We start from the raw sequence: 24,443 nt of genomic DNA, 5'->3' as shown, positions 1-24,443 counted from the left end.
TTAGGGCTGGCTATGACATGAACCACAAAATCCTTGTCCTCTGGATGGCAGAGACTAAAATAAAGTATCCCCACATGGTCACATGGTTAAGATTTTAAGGACATAATACAACATGAGAAACCTCATCCGGTATTGGTTTCAGGGGCCTGCAGCAAAGTTTGTAACTGACAAGCCTACCAGGCTGGCTTGAAAAGTAGGCATTTAGGGGTCCCCAGCCCACGGTCTATCCTGTGGCACTGCCTCTCCATTACAGAAAGACAAATTCTTAGCACAAAGTACACCAGATTTGCTGCAGCCTAGTAAGACTAGTCTCACAAATCCTTTTTTTTCTATTAATCAAACCTTTGCAGAAGAGACAAACAATGATGTTTACCATTTACACACACACACACACACACACACACACACGAGAGAGAGAGAGAGAGAGAGAGACCGACCAACTGACCAGAAACCTGGCTGGTAAGAAATTCTTACCCTTTTTGCCAGCATACCAGGTACCAGGTTTCTGGTCTCCCTTTCTCTGCAACTTTCAGAAGAACAGAGCAGCTTTTGATGACCCTGCTCACTGCACCATAGCTGTGGGGACCAAGCCCCATTACAAAAGAAAATGATCACTTTCTGTTTTATGGAACCGTAGGCAAAAGCTTTCTAGTTTTGCAAGATGCTGCCCGTTAGGCTGCATGAGGAACCGAATTAACATTTTCCATCCCAGCCTAAGCAAAATACGCATAACAAAACAGACACTAGTCACCTCATTCCACACCCAATATTGACCTAACAAGGCTCAAACTTTCTCCCCAGTGGAGAGAAAGTCATCTTTGATCCACTTAAGGTGAGGAGGGATGACCTCCAACCAGGAATTCAATGAGTGGTCTCTGGGCAAGATGAAGAGTGGAGAATCACGGAGTCAGGCCTGTTGAGCTTTCGTCAGGGCTCACCGAATGCGATTACACTTACAGAGGGTTCTTCAAGTTAGGCCTGCTGGACTTTGGTCAGCAGTTTCTTCAGAGATCCGTTCCACATATACAAACACACACAACAAAAACCAGATGGACACAAGGCCTTCCAAATCAAGATCCCTTGCCAAGAATTCCAAGAGTATTCCTTCCAAACCAACCTCCTATTCTCCATCTGAGAACTCTCCCCAAAATCTTCCTGATTGAGGAGAAATCTCCAGAACCAAGACTCTTCTTACTCATTAGGAGGGCCAGCTGAGACCTTGAAGGAGCCAAACCTATCAGGAGAAGGGAGGAGGTGTTGGCAGCTCCTAGAATACTCACCAAATCAGACACCCCATAATGGGGCTACAGCTACAGACACTCCATGATTGGGCTACAGACAGTGACACACCCTGCGATACGGCTCCAGTTACAGACACCCTGTGGTGGAGCTACAGACAGACATCCTACCATGGGGCTACAGTTATGAAATGTCTCCGCAGGACTATTTCTCTATTGCAATTAAATTCATGCACATTGGGCTGGCAGTGACCTGCCAGTAGAGACAGTGCCAGAGTCAGCCCCTAATCCAAGAGAACTAGGTGGCTGCTCGGGCTGGCCTCTGGATCCATCAAAGGAGAGGGGCTACCGAACCACGGGCAGGTAGCCACAAAGGCAATCCCAGACCAGCCCCCAAATTTGTAACCACCCAACGGGCTCACCTTGCCAGCTGCCTAGACAGAGCCGATTGATCAAGACGGGAATTGCAATAGAGAAAGAGTAATTCACATAGAGCCAGCTGTGTGGGAGACCAGAGTTTTTTTTATTACTAAAATCAGAGAATTTGGGGATCTGAATTTTTAAGCATAATTCTGTGCGTAGGGGGGAGAGTGCATTAGGAGTTCTGATTGGTCAGGTCAGAGATGAAATCATAGGGAGCTGAAACTGTCCTCTTGCACTGAGTCAATTCCTGGGTTGGGGCCACAAGACCAGATGAGCCAGTTTATTGATCTGGGTGGTGCTGGCTGATCCATCGAGTACAGGGTCTGTAAAATATCTCAAGCATTGATTTTAGGTCTTACAATACTGATGTTATCCCCAGGAGCAATTTGGAAAAATTTAGAATCTTGCAGCCTCCAGCTGCATGACTCCTAAACCATGATTTCTAATCTTGTGGCTAATTTGTTAGTCCTGCAAAGGCAGTTTAGTCACCAGGCAGGAAGGGGGTTTGTTTTGGGAAAGGGCTGTTATTGTCTTTGTTTCAAAGCTAAATTATAAGTTCCTCCTAAAGTTAGTTCGGCCTACACCCAGGAATGAACAAGGACAGCTTGGAGGTTAGAAGCAAGATGGAGTCAGTTACATCAGATCTCTTTTCACTGTAATAATTGTCTCAGTTATAATTTTTGCGAAGGTGGTTTCAGTGGCAGTATATAATGTTTAAGAAATATGGTTTAGGAATCAAAGTGAGTTCAGATATAGGCGTGGCCGTCTACTGGCTGTAGGACTCTGGGAGTTTTACCTAAAATATGTTAGTCTTAACTTCCTCATATGTAGAATGGGAATAATAATATTATTTACCTCATAGGTTATTTTGAGAATTTAGTGACGTAACATAGGAAGTGTTCAGTACAGTGATTTCAGATAGGAAACACTCAATATACACTGTATTACTCAAGTTTTGAAAACCATTTAAAATTCCATGTGTGGAGCCCATATGTATATAGAAGCTTGCTCAACTGCTATGGCATAGGGACTGTAACACAATTTGTAAAACTTATTCATGACTACTCTGAAGGCTAACCATTCACAAGGAACTGTAACACTCACCGCGAAGGTCTGCAGCTTCACTCCTGAAGCCAGCGAGACCACGAACCCACCAGAAGGAAGAAACTCCGAACACATCCGAACATCAGAAAGAACAAACTCCGGACACGCCGCCTTTAGAACTGTAACACTCACCACGAGGGTCCGCGGCTTCATTCTTGAAGTCAGTGAGACCAAGAACCCACCAATTCCGGACACTCTATGATAACAATGCCTTCTTTTGGAATACCTCCTAAAGGACCTGCCTGAGGCTGTTCCATGGTTAATGCTTTTGGTTTTGTTTTTAATTTCAGTAGAAGGAGTACACCCTAAAATAATTTTTTTTTTGTTTTTTTGAGACAGAGTCTCGCTCTGTTGTCCAGGCTAGGGTGCAGTGGCATGAGTGTGGCTCACTACAACCTCCACCTCCCGGATTCAAGCAATTATCCTGCCTCAGCCTTCTGAGTAGTTGGGACTACAGGTGCCCACCACCATGCCTGGCTAAGTTTTATATTTAAATAGAGATAGTGTTTCACTTCGTTGGCCAGGTTAGTCTCGAACTGCTGACCTCAAGTGGTCCGCCCATCTCGGCCTCCCAAAGTGCTGGGATTACAGGCGTGAGCCACCGCACCTGGCTAAAATAATGATTACAAGTATTGTAAATACGTAAACCAGTAACAGTTGTTTACCATCATTATCCAGTATTATATACTGTACATTATTGTACATGCTCTGCTTCGATATAATTGGCAGCGCAGGTTTGTTTACACCAAATCACCACAAACACGTGAGTAATGAAGAGCACTATGACGTTATGATGTCTACAAAATTACTAGGCAATGGGATTTTTTCAGCTCCATTATAATCTACGGGACTACTGTAGTATATACAGTTTATCATTGACTGAGATGTCCTACTTCCATGGCACATGAGTGTAACAGGTGCATGGCCACACAGCTAGCAAGAGTTTCAACCAGGTTTGTCAACAGCAATCACTCAGCCTAGAAAAGCTTTTCTGGTCTCTTTTTTTATCCTAAGGTAAAAACATATAAATACTTTGTAGAGGATTTTTTCTTTGTCAAATCCGCACTTTTGGGAAGAACTATTTGCTAGATGATGCCCTAATGGAATCCACTTTCCAGGTTGTTTCTAAAAGCATTTTTGGTTAAGAAATTAAATGATGCCACTACTATTATATTAATGAAATTTGCTCAGGAAGACAAACTCAGGCTACACAACAGCCTTCTCAACCCTATTGGTTTGGAGTTTTGGGGCTGGCTTTGGAGCTCCGTGGAAGGCCTGATACAGAGAAAGGTCTAGTTTAAAGGGCTGAAAGAAGCAACTTCTGGTTTGTTCCTTGTCGGAAATTTTCTTTTAGATCCATTCCAAGTTCAGGAGAACCTTATGACTATGCAAATATACAAGAGATCCCTCGCCAACCGAAGACCTTTCTAAATTCTTAAATTAGAAAATACTCAATAACATATTGTGAATTGGTGGGTTCTTGGTCTGACTTCAAGAATGAAGCCACGGACCCTCGTGGTGAGTGTTACAGTTCTTAAACATGGTGTGTCCGGAGTTTGTTCGTTCCTCCCGTCCGGAGTTGTTCGTCCCTCCCGATGGATTCGTGGTCTTGCTGGCTTCAGGAGTGAAGCTGCAGACCTTCGCAGTGAGTGTTACAGCTCATAAAGGTGGCGCGGACCCAAAAAGTGAGCAGCAGCAAGATTTATTGTGAAGAGTGAAAGAACAAAGCTTCCACAGGGTGGAATGGGACTCCAGTGCATTGCCACTGCTGGCTTGGGCAGCCTGCTTTTATTCTCTAATCTGACCCCACCCACATTCTGCTGATTGGCCCATTTTACAGAGAGCTGATTGGTCCGTTTTGACAGGGTGCTGATTGGTGGGTTTACAAACCTTGAGCTAGACACAGAGTGCTGATGGGTGCATTTACAATCCTTTAGCTAGACACAAAAGTTCTCCAAGTCCTCACTAGATTAGCTAGACACAGAGCACTGATTGGTGCATTTACAAACCTTGAGCTACACACAAAGTGCTGATTGGTGCATTTACAAGCCTTTAGCTAGACACAAAAGTTCTCCAAGTCCCCACCCCAACTCAGGAGCCCAGCTGGCTTCACCTAGTGGATCCTGCTGCAGGTGGAGCTGCCCGCCAGTCCCGCGCCACACTCCTGCACTCCTCAGCAGTTGGGTGGTCATGGGACTGGGCGCCATGGAGCAGGGGGTGGTGCCCGTTGAGGAGGTTCGAGGCTCAGGCCGCATGGGAGCCCACTGGGGGTTGGGGGGCTCCAGCATGGCAGGCTGCAGGTCCTGAGCCCTGCCCCTCAGGGAGGTGGCTGAGGCCAGGCGAGAGAATTTGAGCACAGTGCTGGCGGGCTGGCAGTGCTGGGGGACCTGGTGCACCCTCTGCAGCTACTGGCCCAGGTGCTAAGCCCCTCACTGCCCGAGGTGGCAGTGCCAGCCAGCCGCTCTGAGTGTGGGGCCCACCAAGCCCGTGCCCACCCGGAACTCGTGCTGGCTCTCAAGCACCATGCGCAGCCCCAGTTCCCACCCACACCTCACCCTCCATACCTCCCTGCAAGCAGAGGGAGCTGGCTCCGGCCTTGGCCAGCCCAGAGAAGGGCTCCCACAGTGCAGCAGTGGGCTAAAGGGCTCCTGAAGTGTGGCCAGAGTGGATGCTGAGGCAGAGGAGGCGCCGAGAGTGAGTGAGGCCTGCTAGCATGGGCTGCTAGGACGTTGTCACCTCTCAATATCACTTATCCTAGGCTGGGCTCAGTGGCTCACACCTGTAATCCCACCACTTTGGGAGGCCAAGGCAGGTGGATCTCAAGGTCAGGGGTTCAAGACCAGCCTGACCAACATGGTGAAACCCGGTCTCTACTAAAAATACCAGCTAATTTACTGGGCGTGGTGGTGTGCACCTGTAATCCCAGCTACTCAGGAGGCTGAGGCAGGAGAATCACTTGAATCCAGGAGGCAGAGGTTGCAGTGAGCTGAGATTGCGCCATTGCACTCCAGCCTAGGTGACAGAGTGAGACTCCATCTCAGAAAAGAAAAAGGCATATCATCTATTCTGTCAAATACACTACTAAGTATGTAGGTGGTGAATTACAGATAAGCATTAGCATTTCCAGGTTGTATATATCAAAGAATAGGTTTTTACTTTATTTCCAAACATCACTCTGTATGTGATTGCAAGGACAGAATTTAAAGTCCTGTTGAAACACAGATGCTGTGCAGTTAGACAGGGGCTGTCACTAGCTGGGAGCTACCTCCTGACCACATAGCCTTATAACTTTTAGAGTGCAAATTGGTGCTTACGTCTGCATTTTTCCAATTTGCTGCAGGGAACCGGTGCTGATCTTGAAAACAATACAGATTATTCCTTTTATTTATTTATATTTTATTTCTGCAGATTTATGGGGTACATGTGAAATTTTCTAGTAAGAGTATTCCTTTTAAATTGTGTTTCAGCTGAATTAATATACATCAAGGATTTTTTGGTCACTAAACTTAAATTCTCAAATGCTAAGGGTCTGTTATAAGTTCTGAGGGAGGGTAATAGGTCAATTCATAAACATCTACCAATAGAAAATTATAAATGAGCTTTTCAGCTGCCTGGGGGGCTGGTGCTCACTAGTTAATTTGAATAAAAAGGGAGGGAAATAAAGAGGAAAAGCCAGGTTGAAAGCAAGAGGTGCTTCTTCAGGGACGCGGTGGCTCACGCTTGTAATCCCAGCACTTTGGGAGGCCGAGGCGGGCGGATCACGAGGTCAGGAGATCGAGACCACGGTGAAACCCTGTGTCTACTAAAAATACAAAAAAGTTAGCCGGGCGTGGTGGCGGGCGCCTGTAATCCCAGCTACTCGGAGAGGCTGAGGCAGGAGAATGGCGTGAACCCGGGAGGCGGAGCTTGCAGTGAGCCGAGATTGCGCCACTGCACTCCAGCCTGGGTGACAGAGCAAGACTCCGTCTCAAAAAAAAAAAAAAGAAGTGCTGAGGCCGGGCAAGGTGACTCACTCCTGTAATCCCAGCACTTTGGGAGGCTGAGGTTGATGGATCATGTGAGGTCGGGAGTTCGAGACCAGCCTGACCAACATGGAGAAACCCTGTCTCTACTAAAAATACAAAATTAGCCGGGCGTAGTGGTGGGCACCTGTAATCCCAAGGAAAACTTGAACCCGAAGGTGGAGTTGCATGACCGGATTCACCATTGTGATCACCCTGGACAAAATCACTCAAAAAAAAAAAAGTTGCTCAAGTCTGTAATCCTAGCACTTTGGGAGGCCAAGGCAGGCAGATCACTTGAGGTCAGGAATTCGAGACCAGCCTGGCCAATATGGTAAAACTTCGTCTCTACCAAAAATACAAAAATTAGCTGGGTGTGGTGGCAGGCACCTGTAATTCCAGCTACTCAGGAGGCTGAGGCAGGAGAACTGTTTGAATCTGGCAGGCGGTGGTTGTAGTGAGCTGAGACCGCGCCATTGCACTCCAGCCTGGGCAACAAGAGTGAAACTCCATTTAAAAAAAAAAAAAAAAAAAAGAAGTGGTGGAGAAATGCCCAAAGTTGTGTGTGTGTGTATATGTGTGGAGATTGGGGGGCGGGCCAGGGGTAGAAGAAGAAAATAAGGAGAAAAAAGTTGAAGAAAATCTAGAATTTACAATTTAGCCAAAGGCTGGCCCTAGCCAAGACCTTTTCTTCAGACCTGAGTAGTTTGCCCCAAACCTCCCCAGCTCTTGAGTTCTGTACTCAAATGGGGGTGAGAAAGGGAAAGAAACCTCCGGAGTGGACCCATCTGGTGACAGTGGAGAGAGTGTAACATGCTCTGCAGGTGGGGCTGGTGTGTTGTGTTTTCTCTTTAGTCCCTCTTCTTTCTAAACCCAGGCTCTTTCCATTCCTCCTTTCCCATTAGAAAAAATTAAAATGTCAAACCTCTAGGCAATTGTATCATTGTTTCAGCTGCATGTGAATGGACTGATGGCATCTGCCGTGCAGCCCATTAAAATAAAGCTGCACTGTCTCTGATGTCTTCACTTGGGTCATAGAGCTGCTCACTGTTTAGGTTGTTTTTCTAGGTTTTGGAAACTTAGCTCCATGTTTTCTCCCCTTCTTAAATAAACCTGTTTTCTTTACCCATCCCAATTGAAGCATTTCCTTCCATTTTGCACACAGTCTCCCACATACTGCTTTAGGTAAGCCTCTTTATTCACCCCTCCTAACTCCCACCCCTTTTAGCACCAGTTTTTCACTTTCATTGAACAAGGCTACAGACATCCTCACCCCATGGGAAGGTGGCTGCCTGGACGGCAGTCCACCCAGCCTAACCCACATGCTGACAGCAGTGTCTTCCATTTCAAATATTTCTGCTTTGTACCCTTGCCACCTGTTCAGAGCAGATGGGAAGCTGCCACGGCAAGGCCAGTGCTAAATGCCACTCATGCACTCTGCAAACCAAAGCAGGGTGTTTGTTGTTGCATTATAATAATGGAACACAGGCTGCTTGCAGTGGGCCCCTGCAGTTGTTTTCATCAATAAATTCCTTCCAGTCAGCCCAGGTAGTTGGGCTGGATATTGAGAACAGGTGCATTCCATTGGGTTTCCGAGTGATTTGGTGCCTGAGCTGGTATCTGCAGTGAGCACATGGGAACGGTGGGTGGTAGGAGGAGTGTTGCAGCATCAGAGTCTGATGACATGGAAGGCAACTGGCGCTGGCCTAATTCCCTGTGGTACAACCTGGGCTTTGGGGCCATCATGTCTTTATAATCATTTCGCCTCATGGCCCTTTGCCAAGTTTCCTTTTAAGCAATAGTTTGGTCTCATATGACCTTACTAGAGAATTTAACAGGGGTTCATTAGAAGATATTAAAGTATAGAAATAACAGGGGTTTACACTGAAACCATATGATATTTTATAGAGTGAGGTATTGTTGGCAAATGAGTAGAACAATGCATATTCTTTTGTTTCTATGTTTTGAAAAATTCTCCCCACAGTACACTATTGTGTCCTAAATACCGTGGCCCCTCAGATATTTGGCCAAACAGGCTTTCAGATTTTGGAAGACATGGAGCATGAGGTAAGTGCCTAGATCCTCAAACCACTTGCCTCCACCTGTGCTTCCAGGTGGACACTCTGGAGGTGATGCGGCATCCGGAAGAAACCACCAACATGAAGAGGCAAACTGTGGCTTCTTACTTCCGGGTATGGAGTCTTCTTGATCTCTATTCTGCCTACTTCCAGAAAGGACTGTCCAAGCCTTCTTATGAGATGCCTAGATAGAGTCAGTGAAACAAGGGCAAAGCACAGAGTCAAGAAAGATTGGTTTGGGGAAGTGGTGGAAGCAAGGAAGAAAGAGAACATCGGGCACACAATCCTGCCCATTAAATGACTGATTCTGTTAGCACTTGAGCTGCTTCTTGGTCTTAAAACTACTAGAGGCAGCCACTTTTCTAGCATACTGAATAGTAAAGTAGTTAATAAAGTTCCAGAAGGTGGCTTATAAGTTCAGATACTGAGAGAATCTGTCTTAGCATTGACTTTATTTTCCTAGATTGAATTGACCCATTGTAAAACCCACTTGTCTGAGCCCTATTATTTCCCATTTCTGCCATCCCTATTTCTGATACTTCATCTAGTTAAATGCCTCCTTTGGGTAAAAACATGGTCTCCAGAAGGGCTCTGTTAAATGCACGTTATATAGCAAAGATAAGACATATACACTCTTGCAGCGATTTGCACAGATTTGTTTGTCTTCAAATTATAAAGCATTAGAGTTGGAGGGCCTTTAGAGACTGGGAGCTAAGGTCCAGATAGTTTCACAGTAGAAATACTGTTAGGCCGAGCGCATTGGCTCACACCTATAGTCCCAGCATTTTGGGAGGCTGAGGCAGGCGCATCACCTGAGGTCAAGAGTTAAGAGACGAGCCTGGCCAACATGGTGAAACCCCGTCTCTACTAAAAATGCAAAAATTAGGCGTGATGGCAGGTGCCTGTAGTCCCAGCTACTTGGGAGGCTGAGGCAGGAGAATCACTTGAACCTGGGAGGTAGAGGTTGCAGTCAGCTGAGATTGTGCCATTGCAGGCCTGGGTGACAAAGTGAGACTCCGTCTCAAAAAAAAAAAATGCTGTTAGATCAAATTTAGAACTGATCTCAGGGATAGCAGAATGAGGTAGTAAGATAGGGTTGGCACAGGAAAGGGCTTGGCAGGTATGAGAGGTCAGGTGGGTGGGAAGCTGGAAGAGCCAGGAAGGCTGAAGGGCGGGGCTTGGGAGCCAGCACTCTGGATAGAAGGCTCCATGGAAAGCTAGCAGGTGCAGGGATCTAAAACGCAGAAGTCCAGCCTAGCCAATTGTGCTTCAGAGGCAGGCTAGAATTGGGCTCAGGGTATGAATTGCAGGGGCCCCAGACCTTCAAATCCAGTATTCCATCCATTCAGTGTGTCGTGCTGTAGCATCTGTGACAGGTGGGCCCCTTCCTCATCGTTCTGATGTTTCGTTATTTATAATTGCTACTTATTTCTTATATTGAGACACACCTGGTCCTATACCCTTCAGTGGCTCTATCCTCATCTGTTAGTCCATTTTATGTTGCTATGAAGGAATACTTGAAACTGCATAACTTTTTTTTTCTTTTAAGACAGAGTCTCGCTCTGTCACCCAGGCTGGAGTTCAATGACGCCATCTCGGTTCACTGCAACCTCCGCCTCCTGGGTTCAAGCAATTCTCCTGCCTCAGCCTCCCATGTAGCTGGGACTACAGGCATGCGCCACCATGCCTGGCAAATTTTTTTGTATTTTTACTAGAGACGAGGCTTCACCATGTTGGCCAGTCCAGTCTCGAACTCCTGACCTTAGGTGATCCACCCACCTCGGCCTCCCGAAGTGCTAGGATTACAGGCATGAGCCACCGTGCCCAGCCAAGACTGGGTAATTTATAAAGAAAAGAGATTTATTTGGCTCACGGTTCTGCAGGCTGTACAAGCCTGGCACCAGCATCTACTTGGCTTCCGGTGAGGCCTCAGGAAGCTTTTACTCGTAGAGCAGGCATGTTACATGGCAAGAGAGAGAGGAATGGAGAGGGAACAAGACAGAGGGGGTATCCCAGACTCTTTTAAACAACCCAATTTTGCATGGACTAATAGAGTAAGAACTCACTCATTGCCATGAGGACAGCACCAAGCCATTCATGAGGAATCTGCCCCCATGGCCCAAACACCTCCCACTGGGCCCATCTTCCACATTAGAGGTCACATTTCAACATGAGATTTGGAGGAAACACACATCCAAACGGTATCATCCTCCTGGTAACCCTTGGTGTCTGTATTTGTTTTCCCACTGGATTTAGTGGCTCCATTTACTCTGTGAAGTGATCCTCAAGATCTTAGGGCCCCCCTATCAGCAGAAAAGCCTCTGGCTTATGGTTTTTCAGAAATATACCCATAACAACCAGTTTGGTGTTCTCAAAATACCCATTCACAATGCTAAACCTGAAAAATAAGTTACCTTGGTAAGCTAGGTAACACCAGTTTTGATCTGTAGGAGCAGTGACTATGAAATAATGGAACTGATTTCCTTTGGCTTCTAATAGCTTCTGAAGGTGTGCCCAGAAGAGCTCTAGCAGTGGATGCCCCTGAGGAACAACTGAGGCCCCCCTTCACAAGCACCCCTCTGATTTTCTGTGTCCTTCCTCCCCTCTTGCTATGAGAGCCCTGTACCAGCTGCTTGGTATATGTTAGTTGACAGTCACCACAATCTTCTTTTTGCATACTTCTCTCATTTTCTTTGCCTTGTTTTTGTATTTTTCTTTTCTGTCCCACTACCTTATTACCAATCGTATCTGTAGGATTTGCTTAGACTATCTGGTGGTTCTTAGGCTGAAGAAGCAATTAGCCCCTTCCTCAAAAGCTGGACATTTTAAATTACAGATACAGATTGTGGAACATCACCTTGGAATACCAGTGACAAGCATTCTAGTTCTGGCAGTGGAATTACAGGTTAACCTAGAGCAGGTTCTTAGCTAAGTTTCTGCCGTATGGGATATTGCTTGGCACTAGGTGATATTTAAAGAATGTTTTTGAATCTGCAGGTGGCTATAAGTGCAACTTACATTATTATCTCCTATTGCTGATTTCATGTTCTTCCTCAAGAAGGTCTGTGGGCCTCAAACTGCTCTAGAGGCTTCTGCAGGCCTGTGTTGTAATTATCCATTGCGTTGATGGTAACCTTGTTCCTTGTGCATTTTTCTCCCTGGTAGTATTCTCTGATGGACCTGCTCTCCAAAATGGTGGTTGGAGAGCCCCACTTTGTGCGCTGCATTAAACCCAATGATGACCGAGAGGCCCTGCAGTTCTCTCAAGAGAGGGTGCTGGCCCAGCTCCGCTCCACAGGGATTCTGGAGACAGTCAGCATCCGCCGCCAGGGCTATTCCCACCGCATCCTCTTTGAAGAATTTGTGAAAAGGTCAGACCGTCATCTACGGGAATGCATTCTTACAAATGTAGCTCTACTCTGGCCATGCCTGTGTCCTAAGATTGTTCCTCCTTCCCGCTCTCCTCCAAACATGTAATTGGCTAGTTGCCAGATACCATTTACTTGCTTGAATGTTGCATTTTTATTGTGCTTCAACTAAACTGCAGTGATCCAGCAGCCAGGTTAGGCTTCCTTCTGATCACATTATTTTAAATGTCCATATACATTTATATGTTATAAATCCTTAGGTCTCAAGTTCTCCAGGTATTTTGTTGTTATGATGAAAGTATCCCTCCCTAAGTGGTCCCAGATTCTGGTGGATTTGAATGCACCCAAGCACCAGTTCTTCTTCCAGGTTCTGGCATGATACGATATGATAATTAACACTTATATAACACCTGAAGTATCCTAAGAGTACAGGACATTTTAGGGCACTATTCTAAAATGTATTATCTCATTTGATTTATAGAACAACCCTATAAGCTAGACTCTATTATTATCCTCATTTTACAAAACGTAAAGGTGAGAAAACTTGGGTATGAAAAGAAAGTAAGTGATTTTCCCATGGTCTTATGCTGGTCAATGTAGAGCCAGGATTTGAACCCAGGCAGTCCGGTTTCAGCATGCATGCTTTTAATCTCTTCAATTCAGTGCATTCAATCAGTATTTATTGAAATAAATTGCATGGCACTTTTTTTTTTGAGATGGAGTCTCGCTCTTTCACCCAGGCTGGAGTGCAGTGGCGCAATCTCGGCTCACTGCAGGCTCCGCCCCCGGGGTTCACGCCATTCTCCTGCCTCAGCCTCCCGCGTAGCTGGGACTACAGGCGCCTGCCACCTCACCTGGCTAATTTTTTGTATTTTTAGTAGAGACGGGGTTTCACCGTGTTAGCCAGGATGGTCTCGATCTCCTGACCTCGTGATCCGCCCACCTCGGCCTCCCAAAGTGCTGGGATTACAGGCTTGAGCCACTGTGCCCGGCCTGCATGGCACTTTCTTAACCCAGAAAGTGCCTTTGCCTGAGAATGAAATGCTGCTCTTTTCTGAACAGCTGCCATAGAGATTATGTATGAATGTGATTACAAGTAGAATTTTCTGTGAAGAAATAAGGAAAACAATAACAAAAAAACACCTCTGAGAAGCACTGCTGTCTGAGGATGCCTGGAGAGGAATATTGAAATCCATTGTATGTCTGACAAAGACAAGGCAATCAAGAAAAAAAAAAATGCATTGTAGAATCTACCTCACTCCTTAAGCCATCTTTAGTGTCTTTTTACCTCCACTCTGAAACATGTGCCCAAAGTCATTTTTTCCAACTTTTTCTCAGGAGAGGATGGGTCATAATTATGGTAGCTTGCTTTATCAAGTCTCCCAAACTCTGCTAAATTCCATGGAAAAGATAAGGCAAAAAATCTTCCTTGCAATGAGAGCTTTTAAATTAAAAATAAGAATGAAATGGCGTTTTTTTTTTTTTTTTTAAGTGTCTTTGAGCTTCTTTTTTCCTCCTAAATTTGGAAGTGGAGCAAGAAAAAAATTTAGCGCATGAATTTGACTAGTCAAGTATTTTTTGTAACAGTGTTTGAATACATAAAAATATTTAAGAAAACAGGTCAAATGCTGAACAGATTGGCACTTCTTTGTTCATAATCAGAAAGCCATTAGGCAAGTATGAACAGGAGTTTCAAAATGCCAGTAAATCTGAGGATATCAAAGATTTCTGAGCCAGCAAGTTAATTGGTATTTTGATCCTTTTGAACCACTTAACAAAATGGATGAGTTAGCAGTTTTCTCCCTTGATGTTATTCAACAAATAGGTACACTTCTTATCTTCCTGTTCAAGAGTGCTGTTTTGTAAACTCTTAGCAGGAAATATGCAGACAGGACAATCAAAGACAGGAAACAGAGCCATTCGAGGTTTATTAAATGGAGGTAAATAAAAGATAAAAACTAATTTAATGTTACTCTACATTTTTGTATTTTCTGGCATTCAGGACTGAAACCCTGAGTATACACCTGGTGGTGTTCTTGGGATCATGTTGTTGGGTTCCAGAAAGGGGAAAGACTTCCCCAGTTCCCAAATTACCCAAGTCTGCAGGCTTGGCCAAACCTAAAATACTTTCTTGCCCCTATTATCTTTGAGCTTTCTGGCAAAATGACTTGGAAGTGCCCTTCCTTATCCTCTACTCATGGAGCCTTTGAGGAAGAGGGTGTCCCCAACATCCTCTCATCAATAGGGCCAGGTGAATTGGAAGTCTTTATGTTCTTGACTAGGCATGAAAGAGGCCACCTGGAAATGCTGGGCCACGCTGTTGAGGGACGTCACAGAAAAGCAATCTAAGCATTTATTGTTTTTATGGTCAATGGATTCTGATGCATAGTCTCTCAGAATGTCTACAGAGGGCAAACATATAACTGCATGTATTAGGATGTGTTCTGGCAAATGTCTAAAAAATAGGGCTGAGTCAGGCTGGGCGCGGTGGCTCACACCTGTAATCCCAGCACTTTGGGAGGCAGGCAGATCACCTGAGGTTAGGAGTTCGAGACCAGCCTGGCCAACATGATGAAATCCTGTCTTTACTAAAAATACAAAAATTAGCTGGGTGTGGTGGCTACTTGGGCGGCTGAGACAGGAGAATCGCTTGAACCCAGGAGGCGGAGGTTGCAGTGAGCCAAGATCGTGCCACTGCACTCCAGCCAGGGCGACAGAGTGAGACTTCCTCTCAAAAAAATAAAGAATAGGGCTGAGTCTAATTGTTTGTTTATGAAGCTATTGTAGTAAATAATGCAGTTTAGTAAGGAGACCTGAATTCTAGTCTCCTTTGGTATATAACATCTGGAAAGTAACCCAATATTCTGTAAAAGATGTTTCCTCACCTGCACGACAAGAAGGCAGGAATACACAAAGCCCACATTCTAAAGATTTTCAAGGATTACTTGCAGATGCCTGGGGCTTACTTAGTTTCTAAGTCTTCCAGGGATTTTTGCCTTCCCAGTCGAGCTCACTGGATGAGAGACCTACATCTACCAGGCTGTGATGCGTAACGGTTGTTAACTGTTGAACAAAATGAAACTCTTCCCTCTTCTTTTTCATTGGCATCTTTCATTTCTTCTCATGATGGCGTGGAGAACCATGGTGTCTTGGTATCTCTTTCATCTCATTCTCCTTTTTGTTCCTCCGCTCTCTCTCTTCCAGAAACTAGAAGTCACCTTTGACTTCTCCTCACTTCCTTTAAGTAATCCATCACCAGGTCCAGCTGACTACCTGCTAAAGTTTCTCGAAAACATTCTCTTGGGAATCTCTCATCCCTTCTCCCATAGCTTTGGTCCACGCCTTTTGTTATTATTAAGAGCTCAATTTAGATATAATTCACATATGATAAAAGTCATCTTTTGAAAGTATACAATTCAGCTGGGCACCGTGGCTCACAGCTGTAACCCCAGCATTTTGGGAGGCCACGGCGGGCAGATCACCTGAGATCAGGGTTTGAGACCAGCCTGACCAACATGGAAAAACCTGTCTCTACTAAAAATACAAAATTAGCTAGGCGTGGTGGTGCATGCCTGTAATCCCAGCTACTCGGGAGGCTGAAGCAGGAGAATCACTTGAACCCAGGAGGCAAAGGTCACGGTGAGCCGAGATCGTGCCATTGCACTCCAGCCTGTGCAACAAGAGCAAAACTCCATCAAAAAAAAAAAAAAAAAAAAAAAGAAGGAAAGTATACAGTTCAGTGGTTTTTAATTAGTCACAGAGCTGTATAAACATCACCACCATCTAATCATAGAACATTTTGTTACCTAAAAAAAACCTCCAAACTCATTAGCCATTCTCCCCTTTCTCCTCAATCCCACCAGACTTAGGCAACCAATAATCTAACTTCTGTCTGTATGGATTTGTCTATTATTGACATTTCATGTAAATGGAATCATACAACGTGGCCTTTTGTGCCTGGCTTCTTTCACTTAGCATGTTTTCACTGTTGGATGAAATAAATACTGGTACTATGTATCAGTATTTTATTTTTTTATAGATGAATAATATCCCATTGTATGAATATATCACATTTTGCTTCCTTATTTATCAGAGGATGAACTTATGCATTGTTTCCACTATTTGGCTGTTATGAGTAATGCTGCTATGAATATTCATGTGCAACTTTTAATATGGACATACGTTTTCACTTCTTTTGGGTATATACCTACGAGTAGAATTTCTTGGTCAATGGTAACCCTCTGTTCCAAGTGGCTGCACAATTTAAATTACTATCACCAGTGTTATGAGAGTCCCAATTTTTCCGCATACTCCCAACCACTTACTATTGTTTCTTTTTTATTTTAGTCATTCTAGTTGACGTGAAGTGGTATCTCATTGTAGTTTTGATTTGCGTTTCTCTAATGACTAATGATGTTGAGCAGCTTTTCTGTGTTTCTTGGTTATGTGTATATCTTCTTTGGAGAAATGTTTATTCATATCCTTTGCCCACTTTATATTGTTGATGTTTAAGTGTTCCAAATATTAGTCCCTTATCAGATAATTTGCAAATATTTTCTCTCTCTCTCTTTTTTTTTAATGAGCTACTGGTCTCTTTGATATTTTCTCACTCTATGGGTTGTCTTTTTTTTTTTTTTTTTTTGAGATGGAGTCTCACTCTGTCACCCAGGCTGGAGTGCAGTGGCACAGTCTCGGCTCACCACAACCTCCGCCTCCCGGGTTCAAGCAATCTCATGCCTCGGCCTCTGGAGTAGCTGGAATTACAGGCATCTGCCACCATGCCCTGCTAATTTTTATATTTTTAGTAGAGACGGGGTTTCACCACGTTGGCCAGGCTGGTCTTGCACTCCTGACCTCATGTCGTCCGCCCACCTCGGCCTCCCAAAGTGCTGGGATTACAGGAGTGACCCACCGTGCCTGGCCTTGATTGTCTTCTTGATGGTGTCCTTTGAAGCACAAAATTTTTTAATTTTGATGAAGTTCAATTTATGTATATTTTCTTTTGTTGCTCATACTTTTGGTATTCTGTCTAAGAAGCTGTCACCTAATCCAGTGTGACAAAGATTTACTCCTATCATTATTCTAGGAGTTCTGTAGTTTTAGCTCTTCTATTTTAGATCTGTGGTCCATTTGGATTTAATTTTTTGTATGGTGTGAGGTAGAAGTCTAACATTATTCTTTTGTATGTGGATATCCAGCAGTTTCAGCACCATTTTGTTGAAAATACTGTTATTTACCCCCATTGAATTGTCCTTGGCTTCTTGTTGAAAATCACTTGACCATAAATTTAAGCGTTTATTTCTGGACTCTCTATTCTATTCTTTTCTCTATATCTTTTCTGGGTCTTTTAAAACTTTTTTTGCTCACCCTCTAGCCAGTTTTCTAAGTGGACTTGTTGCCTATTTCATTCTCCAAAGAGACAGCAGGATAGAATTTGTTAGAATTCCTATCTGAGCATATTGCTTCCTTGATTAAAATGACCATCCAGGCCCCCGTTGGGTGAGCTGCAGTGCTCTGGCCTGGTGTAGGAGAGCCCACCTGATTCGGCCCCTCCTTACTTTCCTAGTCTCTTCTCTCATTTCCCACATCTCAGATCACACTCTAGCCAAAACTGAATTACTTGGTGTTCCCTAACCACCCCAGGCTGTTCTATTTTGTGCTTTGCTCAGGCTATGTTGACCAAATCTCCCTTCTCCAAGCTCTTAGTCTGCTGTCTTAGCCAAGCTAACTCCTGTTCATTCCTTAGGTCTTTGACCAGGCATTAACTTTTCTGTGATACCCTCCTTGACTTCCCCAGGCTGGGTTAGGGTCTCTTTTGATGAGCTTCTTTAGTAGCACTTACTACATTGTAGAGCAATTATCTACCTCTCATCTCAACCTTAACTACCTGGGAGGCAGAGATATTTTTCAGCTCACTTTATTTTTATTTTTATTTTTTTGAGACAGGGTCTCACTCTGTCACCCAGGCTAGAATGCAGTGGCACAATGTTGGCTCACTGCAACCTCTACCCGCTGGGTTCAAGCAATCCTCCCACCTTAGCCTCCCAAGTAGCTGGGCCACAGGTGTGCACCACCACGCCTGGCTTATTTTTTATATTTTTAGTAGCTATGAGGTCTCACCATGTTGGCCGGGCTGGTTTTGAACTCCTGAGCTCAAGCAATCTGCCTGCCTTGGCCTCACAAACTGCTGAGATTATAGGTGTGAGCCACCATGCCTGACCTTCCGCTCACTTTATGTCTGTATTGTCCAGTGCAGTGCCTGGCACAAATTCGGTGTTTAATAAATATTTGTTGAGTTGAATCAAACTCTTACCTCTTCTTTTTCATCACTATTTTCTTTTTTTCTTTTTCTCTTTTTTTTTTTTTTTGAGATGGAGTCTCACTCTGTCACCCAGGCTGGAGCGTAGTGGTGTCATCTCGGCTTACTGCAAGCTCCGCCTCCTGGATTCATGCCATTCTCCTGCCTCAGCCTCCCAAGTAGCTGGGACTACAGGCTCCTGCCACCACGCCCAGCTGATTTTTTTGTATTTTTTTTTAGTAGAGACGGGGTTTCGCCATGTAGCCAGGATGGTCTCGATCTCCTGACCTTGTGATCTGCCTGCTTCGGCCTCCCAAAGTGCTGGGATTACAGGCGTGAGCCACCGCGCCCGGCTGTTTCATCACTATTTTCTTTTACCATCCCTTGACTCACCCTTTGATCCTTGCTCTTTGAAATATATGACAGATATCTAGAAATGGCTTTGTTGAGGTTAAGTTTCACTTGTACTGTAATGTACAACCTAGATTGATAGAATGTAAGATTTCAGGTAAGTCAAAGTAGCTCTTTATCAATAAAAGGTAAGAAACCTAAATAAATTGATTTAGAATAAGGCTCTAACCCAGTTTGATAATGCTATTATTAGAAGTTAATACATTGAAAGGCTTACCTTAAACAAATTTGCCTCCCTTCTCTCTATAAAAAAAATGATTTTTTTTTTCGAAATCCAAAGAAATAAGCTTAATAGGATAAGGAAGACTCTCTCGTTTTCCAGCTTCTTCTCTCTTATCTCCCCAGCTCTCAGCTCATACTCCAGAAAAAAAGAAACCACTTGGAGCTTCCTAACACAGCATACCTACATTTTATGAAAGCACCGTTCTGTGAAAGCAGACTGCTTACTTGGTATGTTAGTTAGGAACCTCTCAGTAACAAGTAACTGAAACTCAAACTAGTTGAAGCAGCAATTAAAAGGGGATGACATATTGGCTTATGAAATTAGGAAGTCCAAAGACATGTCTGGATCCAGGCAATCAAACAGTTTTACCAAGCCAGTGTCTTTTCGTATATCAGTTTTCTTTTTCCCTTTTTTGAGTTTCCGATAAGGAGCCAGGTTAACTCTCCTTACATGTTGGTAAAGATGGTCCCTGGATGCTCCTATAGAAAGCATTCTATAGGCTTAGCAACATTAGCAGCAAGAGAGTTTCTGAGAGTTCTTATGCAAGGAACTCTCTGATTGTCTGAGCCTGGATCACATGCCCACCCTTGAGCCAATTACTGTGCCCAGGGGTATGATTGGCAGGGTCTTTGGTCCCAACTGCCAGGGATGGAGTCAACCCCACTTAAGCCATGGCCTAATGGACTCTGTTAAAGGAAGGAGAGAGAGGGTTGGATAGGCTAAAACGATAGGCATCCATGGCCAGACACAGTGGCTGACGCCTGTAATCCCAGCACTTTGAGAGGCCAAGGTGGGTGGATCACCTGAGGTCGGAAGTTCAAGACCAGCCTGAGCAACATGGAGAAACCCCGTCTCTACAAAAAAAACCAAAAACAAAATAAGCCAGGCGTGGTGGCACATACCTGTAATCCCAGCTACTTGGGAGGCTGAGGCAGGATAATCACTTGAACCTGGGAAGTGGAGGTTGCGGTGAGCCAAGATCACCCCATTGCACTCCAGGCTGGGCGACAAGAGTGAAACTCTGTCTCAAAAAAAAAAAAGATAGGCATCCATTACCCTTAGTTTTGACTATTCTGTGTCCTAGAATAAATGACAACAGTTCAGAAAGGTTCACCTTAGCCCAGGTATCTACATATAGGAGCCCTTTAATTTAGAATTTCGTAGGAACAAAAATTTTGTTGATAATAACCGAACGTTAACTTTGGAATAAGAACTAAATATATATAGTTACTATCATTTTCACTTAAGAATGGTCATCTTGTTTTGTTTAAACATGACTTCACATAGCATAGCATACAGTGAGTTATTGAAAATAGTTTCCAGCTCCACTTCACTAAGGGATTAGAGAAAAATCAGTCTATTCTGGCCCAGTTTGAATTCATCTTCTTGCATTTGACACAGTTCTCTGACTCTCTCACCCATGATGTTCTTGTCCCACCTAGGACTCAGCATAGAAGTGCTGCAGTCACTATGTCACTTCCCTTTCGCAGGGTCTCTTCTCCTAGCCTCTATTTGTGTTTTGTTTGTTTGAGATAGGGCCCTGCTCTGTTGCCTAGGCTGGAGTGCAGTGGCATGATCATGGTTCACTGCAGCTTTGAACTCCTGAGCTCAAGCAATTCTCCTGCCTCAGCCTACAAGCAACCAAAGACTACATGTGCGAACCACCATGCCTGGCTAATTTTTTAATTTTTTGTAGAGACAGGATCTCATTATGTTGCCTAAGCTGTTCTCAGACTCCTGGGTCAAGCTATCTATCCTCCCACCTTGGCCTCCCAAAGTGCTGGGATTACAGGTGTGAGCCACCACGTCCAGCTTATTCTCTCCTTTTGACTGTTTCCTGCCATACTTTCAGAATACTAATCAATCTTTCAGCTGAATTTTTGCTTACACTTTGTGCCTTGCTAACTCTAGTCTCTGTTTACCTTACATGATCCTTTATACTGCCACCAGAGTTACGTTTATAAAAATACCAAGATGATCATGTCACTCTCAGGAATAAACTTCTATGCCTCTTCTTCGTTGTCTATAGTACGAGGTCTAAAGCCTTTAGCTCAGCAAAGTGAGGAGGCCAAAGCAATTCCATTTTGGATGTTAACTTGCCATGTTAACTTCTGCTTAACCCGAGTTCCAGCAATGCCTCTAAGATTTTTATTTTATTTACTGTTTCTTCTGCAAGAGCATCTACTTACCATAAATCCTGCCCTTAGGTCAGAACAACCTTGACCATAAATCTTGCCCTTAGGCAGATTTACACAGCATCCTTGCTTTTCCCTGGGAGGTCGACTTTGATTATCCTACATGTTCCTTTCCTTTCGAAACGGGAGTGTTCCCTGTCCCCCCTCACAGGACATGCGACAAGGGTGTGGCTCCTCTGTTTGGTCACCACCACTAATGAAACCACCTGCGGGAAGGGGAGCACGTGGATGGACACGTGCAGGAGCTGGGACAAGCGCTTTGGGTTCCAGCCCCACTCCCCAGGTAGTGTCTAGGGATGGGGTATCTGCAACTCGCAAAGCCCAAGTGGGCATGTTACAGTGTGCTCTTTCAGCTTTGCTGTCCACAGATGGCTTAAGTGTTAACCAGCTCCGTGGACCCTCTGCGTTTTCCCAAGGGTAGTGGGCCAGTGTGATAGCTTTCTGTATCCCAAGCTCTTGTCTTGTGTCCCAGAAGAATCAGGTCATACGTGGGCTTGAAGGATGAATGCAGGGGTTTGATCGAGTGGTGGAAGTGGCTCTCAGTGGGATGGATGGGGAGCTGGAATGGGGATGGAATGGGAAGATGATCTTCCTCTGGAGTTTGGCTGTGCAGTGGCCAGACTCCTCTCCAACTACCCCTAGCAGAACTCCCCTCGGCCTTCAGATACTCCTTCTATTCTCTCTTTCTCTGCCATGCTGTTGTGCCATGGTTTGCTTGTCTCCTTGTCCACTCTGGAGCCTGGGGTTTGTGGTTTGTATGGGTACAAAATAGGGGATGTGGTGGGCCCAAAGGCAATTTTTTGGGTGCAAAAACAGGAATACCTGTCCTTATTTCAGGCCACGGGTATTCAGACTTGAGGGTGGGACCGTTGCCGGGGAACCGTCCTCTTCTACCAAGTATTTCCCTGTCTCCTGTTCATATCACTTTCCTATGATATATAAGCACTGGGTTGGAGGGTTAATGGCCCAGGGATCCTCCATCTTGTCCCACTGCCATCCTAGACAGAGACATGGCTTTTGTTCATAAATCTCTATTAAATGTTTCTTCCTTTCTAAGGAACTGGATATGTCAGCCTCTTTCTTTGGCCTCTCAACTTCCTTGGACTTTTGGGGGTAGGTTTGCCTAGGCCTGCCTACCGCATAACACAAAGCTTTCCATAACTGGTCTCAACTGACTATTCTCATTTTTCCCCAACATTCTCCCTCACACAGCCTAGACTGCTGTCAGCCCAACCTGGGGCCCTCCAGCCCCAGGCGTGGTGGTCAGCCTTTGTGCATTCCCTTCACTGATGGAAAGTCTCTTCATCTGGTAGTTTTCTCTTCACCTTTCAATCCCCAGCCCAGGCACCTTCTCTATGAAGCCTGTCTGGACTCTGCCAAACTAGTTGTTGCTCCATCCTCTGTGCTGCCACAACTGGATGTTGATATCTCTGTATTAGAACCTATAGTCTTATTTTTATCCTAATATGTCTGTCTGCCCCACAAGACTGTGAACTTTTACAGGGATGGAGTGGACCTTACTCATTTTTTTATCCCTAGCACTTCACATGTTATGGTATCTGGCTCATGGTGTGTGTCCAGTGTTTCCTGAATGAAGGACTCTATTAATCAGGAATACATGTGACTGTGAATAGCAAATAAACGTTCTTAGTGGCTTAAGCCAGAGTTTCTCAACCTCTGTGTTGTTGACATTTTGGACCAGATAATTCTTTGTTGTGAGCTGTCCTGTGCCTTATAAGATGTTTAGTAGCCTCTTTCTAGATTCTACATACTAGATACCAACACTTTCACCCCCAGCAGTTGTGACAATCAAAAGTATCTCTAGATGTTGTCAAATGTCTCCTGAGGGGGAGGGGGGAAATTACCCAAGATGAGAACCACTGGCAAATAGGTTTGTTTATTTCTTCTCGCATAAAAAAGAAGTTGAGAGGTAAGCTGTTTCTAGCATTAGTTCAGCTGTTCAGCAATGTCATCAGAGACCCGGACACCTTCTGACCTTCTTTCATCCCTTTTGGCCATCTTTAGTGTGTGGGTTGGCTTATAGTGTCATAGTCACAAGATGGCTACTGCCCCTTCAACCATCATGTCTGCATTTAAGACAGGAAAAAAGGAGCAGGATGAATGGCTAAGGCAGCCACGTCTCCACCATTTTTTATCAGGAAAGAAAAAATTTTTTCAGAAGCCATTTTACATATACCTCATTGACCTGACCTGGGTCCCATGACCATTCCTAGCTTCAGGGAGAGGCTTAGAAAGTGGAGAACAGGACTGGGACACATTGTCACCCAGTAAAAAACTGGTGTTTATTAGCCAGGGAGAAGTGAGTGTGGAAATGGGGGAGGCAGTTAGTCATGTTTCTCTCAGAGAAGAAATCTAATATTTATTAATTGAATGAGGGAGTGATTAAAAGAATAGGGGCGGAATGAATATTAAATAAATATTTCGAGTTCCTTACAATCCATTCATTTCTTACTCCTTGCTACCTTATTTAAGAGTCAGAAGGCCGGGCGCGGTGGCTCACGCTTGTAATCCCAGCACTTTGGGAGGCCGAGGTGGGCAGATCACGAGGTCAGGAGATCGAGACCACGATGAAACCCCGTCTCTACTAAAAATATAAAAAAAAAAAAAAATTAGCCAGGCGTGGTGGTGGGCACCTGTAGTCCCAGCTACTCAGAGAGGCTGAGGCAGGAGAATGGCGTGAACCCAGGAGGCGGAGCTTGCAGTGAGCCGAGATTGCGTCACTGCACTCCAGCCTGGGCGACAGAGCGAGACTCCGTCTCAAAAAAAAAAAAAAAAAAAAAAATCAGAAAGTTCAGAAGTGCCTGACTAGAAGCAGGTGAGATCCTGGAAATCTTCTAATTCTATGGCCATGGAGAAGGTATGTGGGGTGTTATTATACACACACACACACACACACAGGTTTTTTGTTTTTTGTTTTTTGTTTTTTTTTTGAGATGGAGTCTCACTCTGTCACCCAGGCTGGAGTACAGTAATGTGATCTCAGCTCACTACAACCTCTGCCTCCCGGGTTCAAGTGATTCTCCTGCCTCAGCCTCCCTGAGTAGCTGGGACTATAGGCAAGCACCACCACACCCAGCTAATTT

At 44.7% G+C, this 24,443-nt stretch overlaps 1 protein-coding gene across 1 annotated transcript in view; it reads left to right on the top strand.

The window, feature by feature from the left end:
• The window catches only part of MYO3B (myosin IIIB), a 476,027-nt gene that overhangs the window by 268,558 nt on the left and 183,026 nt on the right, over nt 1–24,443 (top strand). The window contains exons 24-25 of the mRNA XM_058435743.1: nt 8,881–8,958; nt 12,010–12,215. Of these exons, the coding sequence (XP_058291726.1) occupies nt 8,881–8,958; nt 12,010–12,215 (284 nt within the window). The remainder of the gene's footprint in view (nt 1–8,880; nt 8,959–12,009; nt 12,216–24,443) is intronic.

This window comes from Hylobates moloch, unplaced genomic scaffold, assembly GCF_009828535.3.
Source record: "Hylobates moloch isolate HMO894 unplaced genomic scaffold, HMol_V3 SCAFFOLD_1, whole genome shotgun sequence".
Taxonomy (NCBI): domain Eukaryota; kingdom Metazoa; phylum Chordata; class Mammalia; order Primates; family Hylobatidae; genus Hylobates; species Hylobates moloch.
The sequence above is the reverse complement of the archived record's forward strand: the minus strand, read 5'-3'. Positions and strand labels throughout refer to the sequence as shown.